Source organism: Macrosteles quadrilineatus, unplaced genomic scaffold, assembly GCF_028750875.1.
Source record: "Macrosteles quadrilineatus isolate MER2022 unplaced genomic scaffold, UCM_ALF_1.0 Scaffold_1__1_contigs__length_201487025, whole genome shotgun sequence".
NCBI classification, from domain to species: Eukaryota; Metazoa; Arthropoda; class Insecta; order Hemiptera; family Cicadellidae; genus Macrosteles; species Macrosteles quadrilineatus.
The window spans coordinates 82,831,230-82,850,528 of record NW_026542594.1 but is presented as its reverse complement, the minus strand read 5'-3'; the positions used below and the strand labels follow the sequence as shown (position 1 = coordinate 82,850,528).

Sequence of the window (19,299 nt, the reverse complement as noted above, 5' to 3'; positions counted from 1 at the left end):
ACGACACACACGAACAAAACAATATGGACAAAAATACATTTAAGTAGGCCTACTAACTAATTTATGGTAAACGGTCGTCACAACATAGTACAGATCTGATCGCATGCCGAGACTCGACTGATGGTGCGCCGCTTCCTGGTTTATCAACTTGGACTTTGTCCTCTGCCACCTGTATCATCCAGTTGTGAGCTCTTTAGTTTTATGACTAATAAACTTATTGGTGACTTCAGGTGCAGATGAAGAGTCAGGTCCAATAGCACAAATATTGCTCCTGTCATCGTTTTCTGCTACATCAGCATCAGGTGCTGTAAGAATATCAAAACGATTGCTACATGGAATATTAAATGATAGACTATCATTTTGAGTTAGACTTGGCCTTTGTAATACCCTCCTATCATTACTCTGAACATTTTTTTAAACTGGGTAACAGTGCAAACACAGATTATAGTTCTGGGAACGGAGATTTGATACCTCACTTTCTAGGGTATTTTTATCTTGCTCTAACACTTTAATAATAGCATTAAGATTTTTTACTTCCTGTTTTTTTTTTAGATTTAATTCTTGTAGAATAATTTGTGTTTGATAGTCTTTAGATATAGGTTTAGTTTTAGTACATTTGCTTGATTCATCATGGATTATAAGCTCTTCCCTAAGCTGAAGCTCGGCTCTTAGCTTACTCTCGAGAGTTTTAATCAGTGCATTTTTTTCATCTATTCTCTCATTGTGAGTTGAAGTCATTGTTCTTATGTCAACTTCTTTTTTTTGCAACTTATCTTCAAGTTCCATTTCATAGAGAGACTTTTTTCTGTGCCGTCAATCTGATTAATTTATTCCCAAATTACTCTACTTCAATCAGTTTTCATGTTCCACAGTTAGTTCATAAATTAGTTATTCACGTCAACGCAATTCTTAAACTTTCAGGTAGTGGTTTAGTTATAAGAGGTTCATGTTATAAATTAGTAAATCGCAGCTCATCAAAAGCTGGCTTAAGGTGTTTACGGCAACGGGCACATTCAACCTCAGCGTAAAACCTTTCTTTAAAATAGACAGTTACTTACAGCCCTTCCTAATGCCTTAACCCTTCAAGACGGTTTGACGAGCGTTACTTGTCACGCGTAAAAAGACACTGCTACGGTTTGACGAGTGCCGCTCGTCATGACATGACCCGATAAGTGGTGGTCTCTGACGACGATTTAGTGAACTATTTGGAACCCGGACTCTATGGAGCATGTTGTCCATTAGTTGTTCGACATTTTTCAGCTGTTATCGATCGCAGTAAGTGCGACAGAGACAGATGTATTGTTTGCAAACTTGAGTGTTGTTATGTTTGTTCGTCTCGGCGTCAACTGTTGATACGTACTGACGTTCTCAATAGTTTTTATGGTATAATCGTAATTATATAGCATAAAGTGGTGTTAAATTATATTTCAAGTTATAAAAAAGTTAACTAGGTGATTGTTGATTCTTAGTTTTTGTTTGAAAATGTAATTTATGACGTGTGTTTGGGAAAGTTGCGTGCGTGTTGTTGTGCAAGGTTAGGTTTGTGCTAGGTTATTCTGACAAAAAGATATAAGTTTTAATTTTAATGTTATTTTTACAAAAGTGAAATGGCAAGATCTAGTGAAATAGACGGTTGGATAGATGAAGATGAACACCTATTGTCGTCAGATGAAAGTGAGGAGGAGGAAATAGACTTCGCTCAACAGGAGGTAGGCCTAGAGGGTAACGTTGATTTTGATGATGGCGATGAGATTGAAATTGACATTGGAAACAATTTTGATGTTGATGATGAAATGGAAATTGATGATCCGGTTGTACAGGGAAATAGGAACATTGAAAATATAATTGAAAGTGTTGTACTAGGGGCTGGTGACTGCCCATTACCAAGACCTCAAGCCAAGCCCCAAATGGTTTGGGAAACTATGGAAGGCTACAAACCTAGCAGAGAACCCTTTAGGCCTAACAGGGAATCTGGGCCTAAAATACCCGCTAATAGTCCCCTAAGTATTTTTCAATTTTATTTTGATGATGATATTATGAATCTCATTGTAACAAGTACAAATATTTATGCGGAACAGCAAAGGGCTAAGAAAGGAATGGTTTTTGCACGACGATCCAGAGACTGGGCTTGGCAGCCTGTTACAAAAAATGAGCTTTATATCTATTTTAGTATTGTCATGCTTATGGGTATTGATCAAAAACCAAGCCTTCGAACATATTACTGTAAAAATCCTCTGCTCGAAACCCCAATCTTTTCTAGTACCATGCCTTTCGAGCGTTTCCAGATGATTAGCAAATATTTACATTTCAGCGCTTCAATGCGACTATCGCAATTCCAAGGTCCAAAAAAACTTTTCAAAATATATCCCATTATTGAACATTTGATAAAGAAGTTTATGGAGTCTTATGAGTTGTCCCAAAACATTTCAATGGACGAATCACTAACTCTGTGGAAAGGTCGGCTTTCGTTTCGACAGTACTTGCCTCTGAAATCAGCACAATTCGGAATAAAATCTTTTGAAGTGTGTGAATCCTCCTCAGGGTTTACTTGGACCTTACTTGTGTATACTGGGAAGAACTCACCAATTGAATGTCCCATAGTCCCGCCTGATAGCAACAAGTCCACAACAATCGTCATAAAGCTGTTAGAACCGTTATTGAATAAAGGACACACCGTATGGATGGACAACTGGTATAACTCCCCAGACCTATCAAGCTTTTTGAAATCCAAAAAGACTGATACTTGTGGAACACTGAAACTCTCCAGAAAAAATGTTCCTGATGAAATAAAGAATGCCAAGCTAGGAAAGGGGGAAATATGTGCTCTTCATAGCGAAAACGTTATGGTAATGAAGTGGAAAGACAAACGCCTTGTCACACTTATTTCTACATTTCATAATCATGAAATAGAGCAAAGAAGGAACAAGTCAGGTAAAGAACACATGAAGCCTGTTCTTGTTTATGATTATAATCAACAGATGGGGGGAGTAGACCTTAGGGATCAAATGCTCCATAATTTCCTCCTAGAAAGAAAGCGTGGAGTAAAATGGTATATAAAACTATTCAAGCGGCTGATGAATATTTCAGTTCTGAACTCATATATTATTTGGAAGTTTACAAACCCAAAATGTGACCATTTACAATTCAGACTACAGTTGATAAAGGAGCTAATCCATACTTATCAGGCAGAGGTAGCTAGACCAGTGCATGGCAGGCCAAGCATTGAACCGAAGCCCGCTAGACTCGTTGAAAGACATTTCATCGATCACATTCCACCAACAGAGAAGAAGGAAAAACCTACAAGGAGGTGTGTGGTCTGCTACAAAGCTGGGTTAAGAAAAGAAACAGCCTTCTGGTGCCCAGATTGTAGGGCAGCGCTGTGTCTTGTCAATTGCTTCAAGGACTACCACACAAAACTCAACTTCTGAAGGTATGTTAAATAAAATTTTAATGTTAATGTTATATTTTTTGGTATTATTTTGTAGATTACTTATTCACATACAATTTTATAAATAAAATAGATTGATATGATGTATCCTACCAGAGAAAACTAAGTTTCGGTGAAGTATTGTAAATAATGGGCGCGATCACGGCAAAAACTACCGTAGCAGGGTTCCGTGGGCTTTAAAAAACGCCCGCCTTGAAGGGTTAACCTTATGTCCCAACTCTCACCCATCCATAGCACTCTTCCATTATTCCACAGACATCCCCAACGAGTTCAATCAGTAACAACCAGCCACTAATTAGCATCATATTGCCAAAGATGCAATCGGATGACACGGCTTTGCCCATCCTGAACAGGTACAACCAGAAATAAACCGTGACCTGTCATAAACTGGGTAAGGTAAGTCCACCTCACCATACCATCGGTCCACCCATGGTTAGACTTGCTGAATCAGTCTTTTAAAATACTTGAAGGAATATTAGATAATTAATATTTGAATAAATTATTTCAAGATGGTGTTGTAAAAGAGTCTTGTATTGAGAACAATGTTTTCATAATCACAATAGTAAAAATATCAGGAATAATAAATATTTAAATTAACATATGATTGTTGAGGAATGCAAATAGAAAATATATAACAGATTCTTCCGCACTGAGGAAGTGTTCAAGGCGTGTATCGTGTTGGTCGTTTGATCTGTCTTGATGTATGTCGTCGTGAAGGTGTTGGTCCATAATATACAGATGTGTCTGGTTGATTACTGGTTGATGCATGACTGGTGGACGAATAACTGGTAGTGTTGAACAGAGGAAAAAATGTAAAGTCTGCATTTTCAATCTTTTCATTAAATTAAACTTTCTTTTTAGTAGAAGACGTTTCCCATTTTGTTTTCCCTGACATACGGGTCTTCTGTGGATGACTGTGATCCTTTCCTGATATCTTCTTCGTGGGATCAATTTCTGGCACTTCGGTCCGCCTCAGTTGATTTATGTGTTTTTTTTAACACATAACCGCTATCAAGTTGAATTATATAATGGAGAGCTCCGAGCCGGGTCACAACTTTGCCAAATTTCCACTCTTCTCCCATGCGTACCAGTATCCTGTCCCCATCTTTGAAGGACCGAGGCACTGAATGGCGATTTTTGCGAATAGTCGATTTTAATATTGGTTTCAGAATGTCCAATTTTGTCCTTAACTTTCGGTGTAAGTACAATTCTGCAGGTGATTTTCCACATTGGAGAGGTGTAGCTCGGTAATGGAATAAGATATCCCATCCTCGTCGCCACTTTAAAATACTTGAAGGAATATTAGATAGTTAATATTTGAATAAATTATTTCAAGATGGTGTTGTAAAAGAGTCTTGTATTGAGAACAATGTTTTCATAATCACAATAGTAAAAATATCAGGAATAATAAATATTTAAATTAAAGTATGATTGTTGAGGAATGCAAATAGAAAATATATAACAAGTCTCCTGGTCCAGGTCCCCACGTCTCCTGCCAGAGCTAGTAGGCTGCGGTTGCGCTCCTCCGTTTTTGCGTGGTCCTCCCCACACCGCTCATAGATCGCTTTCCTCTCCACCGCCAAAAGTATGACGGGGATTACTCCAGCAACCACCAAGATAGTTCAGACCCTGTTCGGTAGGCGGATGTTACCCTGGGTGGTGCCTGACGCTGCAATCTGGCGAGCCGCATCCTATACGCCTCCTTATTGAGCGGGTCTGCCCACACTTCTGCACCATACAGGAGTACAGACTGAACTGCGGACATCAACAGCCTTTTGCAGCTGGAACGAGGACCTCCAACATTGGCAATTAACCGGCTAAGAGAAGAAATCACCTTAACGGCCTTGTCCGCCATACGGAATATCTGTTCCCGCCAGTCAAGCTTAGTGTCCACCATGACACAAAGATACTTGGCGGCAGGAACAGTCTGGACTTCGACGTCCCCCAACCTCAACGACACAATTGATGTCAATCTGCTTTTTGGTCAGAATCACGATCTCAGTTTTGTTCAAAGCGAGTGAGAGACCGTGATCTGCCATCCATGCGTTTTGTGAGGTTAAAATTACCAGGGTGTCAAAAACATACCTCACAAAAAAAGTTTGCCGGATAAAACAGTCGAAGCGTGGGTAATTTCGTCCAAGGTTCGATTTAACGTAATTACTAAGTCTAAGCTCAGAAATGAGTATGAGTCAAGCAAAAGCTTACTCCAGTACAACTCTTTTCATCACAGCTATCACAGACCTAGTAATCGATCGGAAATAAATTTGGTTAATGCCTCGATGGCCGAAAGTTGACGTGGGGTAAAATAAACATGGGCCGAAATACTTAACGCCTATTCTAACCCCGAGCGGTGCAATATATAACTATTGCACGCGCTTCCTATGCGTACGGTGCAATATATAACTATTGCACACGTTTCCCTACCGTTCGCTTAAGTTAATGCCTCGATGGCCGAAATTCGACGTTGGGTAAAATAAGCGTGGGCCGAAATCCCTAACGCCTATTCTAAACCCCATGCGGTGCAATATATCACTATTGCACACGTTTCCCTTAAACTTATCTTACTTCGGATTAGCGGTGCACCATATACTGCCGCACTCGACTAACTCTAAACTTACCTTCCGCACCGTACGAGAGCTGGGTCCTGACTGTCTTACCACCGTACCCAGAGCCCTTTATATACCCTCCTGTGAGGGCAGGAGCAGTGCAAAGGTCACGAGGTATTGTACGGCGGCAGGTTCCAGCGTGCTTGGACGGGCAGCTCGACGGTGCGTGCTCGTCCGCGCCTTATCGCTCTTAACAACTGATACGACCCGACAACAACAATGACCGCCTCGGCTTTAAACACAAAATATGCTTTTGATTTAAATTAAGTATTTATACTCGACGAAATAATAAATATACCTTTGGGTTCAAATTTTATTTTATATTTCCAAAATAAAACTATCTCCTTGAGTAGAATAACATTTCCTTCTAAATAAAATAAAATCGTCTTCTAAATAAAATAAAATCGTCTTCTAAATAAAATAAAATCGTCTTTCGAATTAAAATAACGTCCTTATAAAAATAAAACCCTTACAGTTTATAGTTTGCATGACTCGAGTTAATTTTAGCTGGGCCAGCTCAACACTACGAGCAGCTATTAAAGCTGGGTACCCAACTAAAACAGTTTCCTCGGGCATTTTAGACCTAAGGAGGCTGTCGTAGGCAACATTTCAGAGGTCCGGGCCGAGTACATGGAATCTTGGGCAGCACCAGAAGTGACCCTCATCGTCCGCGGGCCTTCTGTAGTATCATGCATGAGGAGGCGGAACCAAAGGTAATCCTCTATAATGCGCATGAGGTATGCCGGGACATTGAAGGGGTTCTCCAGAGCGTCCAGCATATCACACTATCTTGCAGAGTTAAATGTGTTTTGCACATTGAGTGTAACAAGAGGACAACCCTACTAGAGTAGTGATCACGGATAGTTGAACGGATAATGCTATGGATAATAAACATAGACAAATTACGTTGCTAGCTTACTAGGTGTTTTTTTTATTATTCTTTCTACAGGTGACAAGTTCTTTTCTATAAGAATGTTATTTTAACCAAACGGCTGTTTCAAAACAAACTATCTGTTATTGTTTTACTTTTCTTTGTTTACTTCTTTATTTAGCAATTAATGCAGAGAAATTGATATAAAGGATAGGTATGGACGATTTATTTAATATGTCAGGACTATGTCGGCATACCAAATCTTAGGTGGGTAATGCCAATGTCAACTGGTGACTCAGGTCTTAAGAAAACTGTCCAATAAGTTGCTGGGTGTCAGCAAAAATTAAATTCGACCATATATCCCTGTAGCACTATATGGTTCAGAAAATCAGGCCTTGACCATGGAACCGAAAAACCTTATTGCTGGATTTGAGAATAGAGTGCCAAGAAAATATACGGACCATTTCAAGATAACGGAGGTTAAGATACAAAAGAACAAAGAGCTAGGAGGAATGTTTAAACACCCAGATATATGGGTGCTTTCCAGAAGTAAAAGGCTCGGAAGGACAGGCTTTGCGTGGAGGAGAGAAGATAAATCAACTTTTAAAAATGTATTCCAAGAAGTAGGTACCTACCACAAGTAAGACGACCACTTGGAGGACCAAGCAAGAAAAGACTTCTCTATACCGGGTAGAAGAGAATCTGAGGCCAAAATCCTCTTAATAGGTTCAGTGGCCACTGAGGTAAAATAAGGTCTGGTAAGTAATAGTATGAAATGGAATGTGATATGTAGCTACTGTGCTTTAAACCAGTGTGTGTGAATTGACCAATCTCACTTCAAAGCGTTTCAAATCAACACAATCCCTTTCTTACTGTAAAATTGTTGTATCCTAATATCATATAGGCCTATTCGGATGAAAGAAACAGGTGGTCACATGATTGTTTACAAGATGATTTTCCCTATTAAAACTGCCACAATGTTTCTCTATGCAAGTAAACTAGCTGTTTTGAATTATATCCAGTTTTAATTGACTACTTGATTCCCGTACATAGGACAGGCCAACAGCTAGTTTACAATAAATTTGGTGACTTTAGATCTACAATATATATAGTGCTTTTTCTAGGTGACCTCAATTAGGCCTCAGTAAGAAAATAAATTAAGTATTCTATTTAAAATTCATTTTCATAAACTGTCTAACTTGGTCTCTCATTAACTGCTTGTTAACACGTTCACTGCTGAAAATGTTTACAATGGCGCTCCCTAAACTGCGGGCGGAGCCCCGGCGCGCTACTGAATCAGCGATCGCTATTGGTATTGAAATATCTCAGTAAGACGAATCACAAAAGAGCAGTGGTGATTGTTCTGCGTTACCCCAAAAGTGGACATAGTTCATTGAAACACCCAAAGGGAGCAGCACTGCCTGGATCATCAACCAGAGTCTTTGTAATATGGCTCGAATAGAGAAAATCCCCAAAAACGGAACAAAAACATTGCCAGACGGGATTTTACGGGAATGTTTAGTACCAACCTACACCGAAATAAAGCTCGCATTCTAAGCTACAATCTGGCAACAATCACGACGTTCCCAGCCCTGTGCTGGGCTCATACTGACACAATGTTTGGCAGGCGAGCACACTACTGATATAGCAGTAGGCCACGAGCAGTGCCAGTGCCGCGCTACTGCTATGGCAGTAGGCCGCACTCAACGTGTTAAACATTCAACTGAAGGAACAGATGTTGAAGTAAAATTCACATCTAAACCATCATAAGGAAAGTTGGTCAGCTGGATTAACTGGATCTTTGAAAATGGACTCAAGGAAAAAAATCAAACGTGAGGAGGCAAAGCCCTAAGGGAAATACCTTTTAAACTTAATCACCATTTGCAGGTGTGCTAGATCATAAGCTTCAAATTATTTATCTCAGTTGTAAAAATCAAATCATCAGGACGGCTGGAAAAAGGGTGTAACAAACAAACCCCTTATTTTATTGAGTATATAAATAAGGAAATAAATTGCCTTCAGGGAATATAACAATTCAACAACTAGTATACCATATTCAAAATAGCCTATCGTACAGTACCTATATCTATAATTCACAAACTTACTTCTTTGACAGAGTTAAAAACGGGTTTATCTAAATGAGTTTTTCCTCCTTTTCCAGGGGACACACCTCCCACCATGTTAGTGCCATACTCAATTGCTTGTTTGCTGTGGAAAGTTCCTTGTTTTCCAGTAAAACCTTGACAAATCACTTTTGTTTGGCTGGTTAGTTTCAAATTTGGTCTAGTTGCTGCATAAGTTGTACTATTGCACCGTACATTTGAGACCTGTTTTGCTGAAATAGTAACATAATATTAGACCTATTTCATTAATTAGGCCTACAAAAAAACAATTAATATAAAATCTGCAATGCGATAAACATTTTTCCAGTAAAAAGTTAACAGTACCTAATGTTATCAACACGACTAAAAATCTGTAATGCACCGTTAACGTAACGTCAAATTGAATACGGTAACTTTTATAGATTGTTCATACAACTAGACAAGTTTGTATATTCTGCTCGAAATAGGGATTTGCATATTATTGAAATTGATGGTAATTGTTCAATCAGTACATGCCTCCACATGAATTTATAATTTTGATGTCTTTTTTATAGTTTTTTACCTCCTGAATGCAAATTTACCATTATTTTTCAGATAGAGTAGGCTATTTTTGTTTTTAAGTACAATTTTTACAAACTGTAATTATAAGTTATGTATTTGAACGGTGATGTCTTTAGTAGGCCTAATAGGATTCATTTGCGGTGAAAAATAGTTGCATATTTGTATTCAGGAGGTAAAAAATATAAAATTTGATATCAAAATAAACATTTTTTTAGAGAATAAATACCTTGACGATTATTATGATGCATTTACAAAAAACTTCCACATCTCAATATGATTTCGTGTTTTTAATTTTACTTTAATGGGAGCCCCGATAATTTATACCTACCCCTTTAGCTGCCTTATATCAGTCCGTATCCTACTTTAAAATCAAACAAAATAAATTACTGATTAAAAAATTTGCTTTCTTTACAACTTAAGACAACATAATAAAAATTAAAAAACAGTTGTTGACATCAGTAAAAAAACACACCATGTCATCAATGACAGTAGCCTACTATTCTTAAAACTCTATCACGTGCGCTGACCTAACATCAACTTAGTTTCATAGGATTCTAAGACCAACCGTGTGACTCACAATGATGAGAATGGTGAGCATGTTATTTACCTCACATAAGTACCGGTAATGGTGATATTACTACGATCAATCACCTCACCTAAACAGCCTTAGCATTCCACAAGTTGTGATTTTGTTCTCCATCTCATACCTATTTAAGTTATCAATTAGGTTTGGAAACTTCCGATATATCTTTAATTTGAACCCTCGAAGTGCTCATCGTCGCGATTGTGACAATATTCAGTAACAGGTGTAGTGCTCAAGTCGCGATTGCGGCGATTATGCAACGGTTCACAAAAGTCGTTGTAAACATCTCTGTTGTTTGCTAACAGGATAACGAGTATGTTTATTTTTATATAGCATAGACAGTGCCGGATATGCCAACTAGGCCGTGGCCTAGGGCCGCAAGAAAAAGGGGGCCACAATGGATTGACAATAATCTTTCTAAAAAAAATGTATTTTTTTATTAGTTATTAATTTGCCGCAATCGTGGGTGACAATGATGATATTCACGACTTTTCCGTGGTCGCAGGTGGTGCTAATGATGTCATCACGATTGCGGCCCACAGGAGATATTCATGATTTTGCCGCGGTGGCGGGTGACGAAGATGATATCGCCGTGATTTTGGCTCAAAGGAGGTGTTCACAGTTTTGCCGCGGTCGTGGGTTACGATGATAATGTCACCGTGATTGCAGCACATGGGAGATAGTAACCATGACGTTGCAACCGTGATTGAGGCCCACAGGAGATGTTCACGATTTTGCCATCGTTACTTGTGTCAATGATGGTGTCCCCGTGATTACGGCTCACGGGATATTTTCACGATTTTGCCATCGTCACTTGTATCGATGATGATGTCCCCGTGATTGCAGCCCATGGGAGAAGTTAACGATGATGCTGATGATGACCCCGTGATTGCGGCCCACGGGAAGTAATCACGATTTTGTCGCAGTCGCAGGTGTCGATGATGATGTCCCGTGATTGAGGCTCGCAGGAGATTTTCACGGTTTTACCACGGTGGCTGGTGTCGACAGGCCTAGGTCCGCGACCGCGGAGGGCGCCCGGCACAAGGGGTTCCTTCTCATTTACAAAAATGTTTTTGTCTTGTTAGAAGTTATCATTTGTTCAAAGTATCATTTTTCAACCTAGAGAACTGGTGACGATGATGATGTCCCGGTGATTGCGGGCCACGGGAGATGTTAATGATTTTCCCATGGTCATGGGTGTTGATGATGATGTCTCCGTGATTGCAGCCCACGGGAGATGTTCACGATTTATTTTCTGCAATCGCCAGGAATTTCCCCCGTAGGGGTGGGGGCCGCTCAAGTAATTTGGCCTAGGGCGGCAGGTACCCTAAATCCGGTACTGAGCATAGAAGAGGAATATATATACTGGTAGGGCCTACATGGTATTTTAAGTTGAAAAAGTAATTTTTATGTCCATTTTTCAAAAAGTCTGCGCGACCACACAGAAAATGTCAGGGCGCTAAAGGCAATTTGCATTAGCACTTGAGGGTTAATAGGTGTTTTGAAAGAGAACTTAATAGGCCTATATATTATCAGATAAATTATTAGTTCAATATACCGTAATTATCATGATATTCTTACATTCTATACATTATCAGATATTCTTTTTTACACATGATGAAGGACTAATAAGTTATCTTGATCATATATAGTCATATTGTTATGCACATTTTAAGCTATGACTATCAAGGGCTTTTTGTAAAAAAATTATAATCGGGTACCGTACAGTTTCTTGTCTGGGCTCGCTAATATCGATTGGGTAAATATGCATTTTAGGGTTTGCACGCGATTTTTGAATTTTTTTTTCATTCTACTCTAAATTCAACGCTGATTCCGAAAATGATGTCTTTTTTCCGCGTAAAACGACCATAACGCGGGAAAACAACCAAAAATATTTAATTTACCAAAACACGTCATGTAGGTACTCAAATTAACCGGAATATTAAGCAGATCACGAATATGCAAAAATTCTTTGGATCAAACGTCAAGCAAGATTTTCACGAAAATGTGATACTACCAGCAATTACCCCAACTCACTAGGGGACAGGTGGGAATTCGGGGTTTTGGGTGGGGGATACATCTAACGTGGTTTATCATCGGAAAATTAGGCGGGGGAAAGGGTTATTTAAAGTGTTAAAAAGGCTAACTGAACGGAAAATAATGGGTAGTCGGGTGAATTATGGGAAATTTGCTTGGAATTGCTTGAAATTTGCTTAACCAATCAATAGTTTTTTATAATACTTTGAAGTCAAACGGGTTGAAGCCCGTGGGTAACAGCTTGTTTTAATACAGACAAAAGTTTGAGCAAAAATACAAAATAACATTGCAGATTTTTGTGAAAATCTTGCTTGTATGACTTCGGATCCAAAACATTCTCGCATAATCCTGATCTGCTTTATATTCCGGTTAGTTTGAGTACCCACATGACATGTTTTGGTAACAAAATATTTTTTGGTCGTTTTGGTTGTTTTTCCGCGTTATGGTCGGAATCAGCGTAAAATTTCAAGTATGGTAGGCCTAGAATGAAAAAAATGTTCAATAAACACGTACAAACCCTAAATTGCATATTTACCATTGATTGAACCTATTGATTGAAAATATCAATTAAAAATAGCCTATATATATTATTATGTTACCGTGTTATAGGCTATCAATTAAACAATGAAACTGTCATAACCTAACCTTATCGGCTCATAATGAAAAAGTCGAATGAAGTTTTAAGTTACTAATCGAAACGATATTAGTGTAGCCCAGTTGGGTGGCCGGAATTGTACCCCCCACCGATTGTCGACGTAATTTTGACGTCACGCCTAAGGGCATCATTCCACCCCGTACACTTTGATTTTAATGGAATCTAACTTAATATATTTAATGTGGAAAAGTGATCAGTGAACCGGATGATTACATAAAAAATTTCAGGAGATGTACGGCCCGGAATTGTACCCTCCTGGGCCCTGTTTCATAAAACTACTAGTCTAGTATTTACTAGTCCATTAACTAGTAATACTAGTGTATTTTACAAGTCTACGTTTCATAAACCTACTAGGGTAAAATACTAGTTACTAGTGTAGGGACTAGTATTACTAGTGGTTTTTACTAGTGTAGACAGCAATGTGTTTCATAAAGTTTTACTCTTGTAAATTACACTGGTAAATACTTGCCATTTTCTAACAACCTCTCTACACCCGTATTATTTGAAGTAGACTAGTATTTTTGGAAAGAGAGTTATTTCATTACTCACATCATTAAAAAAAAATGAATTATTAAGTTCTTTTTGCAAGTGCGAATTGGCTCACGTTTGCAATTTAAGATACAAATTGATCTGCGAGTGCTAAAATGATAATTATTATTAGATATAAATTACAATTAATAAATTTGGCGTTGTACAAAATGAGCGAAATTAAATTTTATAATGTATGTACAATCGCCCTATTAGAATTAATTATAATTATAAGTTATCAATTTCTGTGAAATTTTAGTATAATTTTACTTGAGTTAAATTTCATGGTTATATCAACTATTTAGCTATCACAGAGAAAAGATTTTTAAGCTTTGAGAGAAACCAAATTAAAACCGCATACCATATTGCATACAAAGATGTACAAAAATGTATCCAACATTGCAACATTAATCAGATTATTTTACACCCAAGGCTCTCGGTTTTATTTAAAGACATTTTAATAGGTAATAATAGTAAGACAATTTTAAAGAGGAGTTGCATTGTATTTTTTTAGGTGCTTATTATTTGTTTCCCTAAATAAGCTAAAACCCTGTGATGTACTAACAATTGTGTAGGCCTATATTTGATTTTTGGGGCGTTGGACTGAACTGCTTATCATAAAAACATTACTTTTAATCTATTTTGATATTCCGAATTTGTTATTCAAAGTAATAAAACAATTAGATGTTGATTAGAACTGTTATTTTAATGTAAAACATGTAAAAGTTTAATTAATGGAACTAAAGTATAGTGAGTGGTGCGGATTTGAACCAGAGACCCACCACATGAGAAGCAAAATCTCTACCTCTGAGCTACGCCCTGCAATAGCGCATATATGCCATGTTTTACAATACTTGAAAACCTACTTTTCCATTGCTTGTAACGGCGTTGCAATGATTTGTTACATCAATAAACGTTTAGGCTTATTATATGGTTTGTAGACTCAAAATTAGAATATCACAGGATGGTTTTCAACCCAAATATTCTTATGCATTCTGTGACATGTGACATTTATTCTGTCTTAAATCAGATGATGTAATATTTATTATTATTATTGTTTGTTGTGTTTATGTTAGTTTTGGAGTTTTTATGGTGAGTTCTATTAAAAACCAGTGTTCAGTACCAATAAATAAATATAATTTATGAAGCTTTATCATTGGTGGCAGCGGTAAAGGTAATATACAAACTTAAATAGAATAATGGACCTTTTAAAACCTCCGTCAGCTATTGATTTAAATAGCAACACATTAAATGAATGGACTAAGTTCAAGCAAAAATTTCTGTTGTACCTGGAAGCAACTGAAAAATCTAAAAAGTCGGGGAAAATCAAAGTTGCTTTACTGCTATGTTTAATGGGGGATGGTTGCCTAGACATTTTCAACACCTTTGAATTGGATGATGGGGAAAAAGACAATTTAGACACTGTAATTAAATGTTTTGACGAATACTTTGAGCCTAAAGTAAACACTGTTATTAATAGGTATACTTTCTTTAACCTCAGGCAAAAGTCCGACGAATCAGTTCAGTCATTTGTAACTAGTCTAAAAAATCAGGCAATAAAATGTCAGTTCGGGGATCAGGAAGAAAGCCTTGTAAGAGATCTATTGATAATAGGGACTAAAGATGAAGCGTGTAAAGAAAGGTTGTTGATGACGAGTGATTTGAAACTTGATAAAGCAATTCACTACTGCACGGCTAGGGAGGAGAGTAAAAAACAAGTGCAACTAATGAAACTTGATTCACAACTTGACGAAACAACTAATGTAGGATCTAAAATTCATAACATTACTTTACCAAATTCGAGTAACATTACAAATAAAAGACAAGTTAAAGTCTGCTCTAAATGTTTAAAAACTCACAATTACAGAAATTGTCCTGCTTGGGGAAAGAAATGTATAAAATGCAAGAAATTTAATCACTTTGCAAACGCCTGTAAGGCCCAAAACATTCATAACATTGAATCTAATGAGGACATTGAACCTAATGAAGTGGGAATTAGTGGCGATAGTCAGGACTTAAGTATTGAAACTATTGTTGTCAACACTGTAGACTCAAAACATAGTTGGTGTCAGAATATTACCGTAAATGGGGTTGACATATCTTTTAAGCTCGATACTGGCGCCGACGTCAATGTTATTCCTTACAAGCTTTATCAACAAATAGCTCCTGACGCTAACATGACGACTCCAGGTAAACGCCTCAAGTCTTATAGTGGGCATGACATCAAAGTTGTAGGTACTTGCCTTCTAAATTGTACACTGGGGGGTTCTAAAAGAAATTTTTTAGCAGAATTCTACATTGTGAATGAAGATGCCTGTCCCATATTAGGGCTTAAAACATGCCAAGAACTGAATCTCATTTCTAGAGTAAATGAAATAACTAAACCAAGTGAAAGTGTGTACGATAGGTTTTATGATGTATTTGGTGATGAGCTAGGAAAATTACCATTCGTTTATGATATAAAACTTGAAGATACCGCAGTTCCTAAAGTTATTCCTGCCAGAGCTATCCCTAAAGCTTTAAATGATACAGTTAGGGAAGAGATAAATAAAATGGTCAAAGACGGTATTTTAAGAGAGGTAAGCGAACCTACTGATTGGGTACATCCGATTGTAATAGCAAAGAAGCCAAATGGTAAAGTTAGAATTTGTATTGATCCAAGAACTCTTAATAAATATATAAAAAGGGAACACTACAAAATGGCGACGCTCCAAGAAATTTTCTCACAGTTGGATGGTGCAAGATACTTCAGTGTACTGGATGCTTCTTCAGCATTTCTACAGATACCGTTATCAGAGAATAGTTCTCGGTTATGCACCATTGCTACTCCTTTTGGCCGATTTAGTTATTGTAGACTACCTTTTGGATTGAATAGTTCCCCAGAGATTTTCCAAAAAGCAATGGACCATGTAACCTGTGGATTGGAGGGAGTGAGTGCATACATAGATGACGTCCTAGTGTTTGGTAACTCAAAAGAAGAACATGATGAAAGACTGGCTGCTTTCTTAGAAAAGGCAAGATATTTTGGACTTAAGCTGTCTAAAGAAAAAAGCCAGATTGGCCGTGAAAGTGTCCAATATCTAGGTCACAAACTTACTCCACAAGGTATTTCAATAACCGAATGCAAACTGAAGGCTATTCAGGACTACCCGAGCCCTAGGGATAAAAATGACCTCCAAAGATTTTTGGGAATGATTACATATGTAGGAAGGTTCATTGATAATCTATCTGATAAAACAGGACCACTACGATTACTGATGAGCAAAAACAAGTCTTTTATATGGACAAGTATAGAACAAAAATGTTTTGAAGCATTAAAGGAGGAGATAACAAAGGTTCCTGTTTTGGCCTATTTTGATGGAAGAAAGAAGTCTACTTTGTCTGTAGATGCTAGCAAATTTGGCCTCGGGGCCGTTGTTTTTCAAAATGACCATCCTATCGGCTACAGCTCTTCAGCTTTAACAGCAACTCAGCAAAGGTACAGCCAGATTGAAAAAGAGCTTCTGGCAGTAGTAAATGGTTGTAAAAAGTTCCACTATTACCTATATGGAACAGACTTCACAATAGAGACAGATCACAAACCTCTACTTGGTCTTTTAAACAAACCTATAGCAAGTCTATCACCACGGCTTCAGAGAATGATGATGGAACTGATGAGATACAATTTTAAATTAGTTCACGTACCGGGAAAAAAAATGTTCATTGCAGACTCCCTGTCGAGAGCTCCAATAGATGAACATTTAAACACAAGTTATCTGGACAACGGAGCTGAGGTAGTTTACTCCCTGGCAGTTTTTGCTAATGACGATGTAGTAAATAGACATAAATATGCTACAGAAAGGGATGCCGCACTAAAGCAAGTACGTTTTTACATAGAACATGGATGGCCTGAACACAAACAAAATTGTGATGACAAAGCTCACCCTTTTTGGGAAAAAAGGTATCAATTACATTTATACGATGATCTGATATATATGGAAGACCGACTTGTTATTCCGAGTGAGCTGCGACCCGACATGCTGAGGCAACTACACGCTTCACACCAAGGAATTAATTCGTGCCAAAACAGAGCACAGATGGCTTGGTACTGGCCAGGAATGATGAGAGACATAAAAAACACAGTAGACCAATGTACAACATGCCAGGAATACCAAAGATCAAACCCAAAAGAACCTCTTAAACCATATCCAGTGCCAGAAATCCCATGGGAAGAAATTGGAGTTGATTTCTTCAAAATTAACAATACCAATCACATGCTAGTGATTGACTATCATTCCAAATTTGTGGAAGTAAAGAAGATGAGTACAACAACAGCTGATTCAGTAACTGCAGGATTGACACAGATATTTAGATCTCATGGCCTGCCTAAGAAATTACACTCCGATAATGGCCCTCCGTTCGATAGCCACAAGTTTTCCACGTTCACAGAAAGGTATAAAATTGAGCATATAACTTCGTCTCCGTACTACCCAAAATCTAACGGGATGGTGGAGAGGGCTATACAAACTTTAAAGTCAATGCTGTCTAAAACGCTAAAGACCAAGGGAGATCCAAACCTGGCCATAATCGATTACAATAATACTCCTAAAGCTAATCTCAGAGCACCTGCTCAAATGCTAATGGGAAGACTACTAAAGACTGTTCTTCCTGCTACTAAAGATTCCATGAAACCACTCTTCCCTACCAATGAAACAGTTCTAAATTTGAAGCAAGCCCAAGAAAAACAAAAAACATATTATGACAGATCGGCTCATCTACTTCCAGAATTAAAGGAGGGCGAAGAAGTTTATGTCCAAAAGGGAACTCGAGAATGGGCAAAAGGAAAAGTTGTCAAGAAACACAAAAGCCCGAATTCCTATTTTGTACAAATGGACAGCGGAGCAGTTTTCAGAAGAAACCGGTGCCAACTGAGACAATTTATGGAAAAGAAAAAAGATTGAAATTGAAAAAAAAGGACATGTGACATGTGACATTTATTCTGTCTTAAATCAGATGATGTAATATTTATTATTATTATTGTTTGTTGTGTTTATGTTAGTTTTGGAGTTTTTATGGTGAGTTCTATTAAAAACCAGTGTTCAGTACCAATAAATAAATATAATTTATGAAGCTTTATCATTCATTCGAATATTTTAAAACATAGGTTAGGGTACTTGAAAACGTTCCTAACAAAATGTCCTTAGACGATTTAATTAAATTCAAAATTTGAGCCTTCTTTTCTTTACTCATAGCAAGCTTAATTTTATATGTCAGAATAAAACAAAAACTAAACAAATCACAGCGAATGCGGCAGCAACAGATCAATTTCCACCCAACTGTTGAGCGGCGCAACTAGGCCTACAACCGGCTACCACAATCACCGTGTTGATTGCAGCGACGCGACGCCGCGCCGCGCCGGCGCGTCGGCGGGGTCATTGATGAACATAAGTAATAGCGTTTTGATAAATAATATGTGATTGTTTTACTTATGTGTCTATATAGTTATTAATTCAAAGAAAACACTGCGTTTCTACAACTATTTACTTTTTGTATCAAATGAAAACAAAATTTAAACCCTTTATAAAGCGCTAGAAAACCCGTGATTGAGGTTAGAAATTTGTTTTTAAAGTTTACCTTGTAAAGTTGGTCACGTGACTAGTATTTTTGGTCACGTGACTAGTAAAATACACTAGTATTTACTAGCGGTATAAAAACGTTTATGAAACACAAATTAGTAGGACAGGTAAATACGGGACTAGTATTTACTAGACTAGTAATTACTAGACTAGTATTTTTATGAAACAGGGCCCTGGAATTGTAAGTTACCCCCGGGATTGTACCCCCTGCAACATCAAATTATTTATGTACGAGGTGGAATTGTACCCCCTGGAATTGTAACCCCATCAGATAACCAAATGTGTACGGGGTG

General features: G+C 37.7%; 1 protein-coding gene across 1 annotated transcript in view; it reads right to left on the bottom strand.

Annotated features, from left to right (window-relative positions):
• Positions 1 to 19,299, bottom strand: part of LOC128983685 (succinate--CoA ligase [ADP/GDP-forming] subunit alpha, mitochondrial) — a 132,261-nt gene that overhangs the window by 110,490 nt on the left and 2,472 nt on the right. The window contains exon 2 of the mRNA XM_054403087.1: positions 9,031 to 9,260. Coding sequence (XP_054259062.1) covers positions 9,031 to 9,260 — 230 coding nt within the window. The remainder of the gene's footprint in view (positions 1 to 9,030; positions 9,261 to 19,299) is intronic.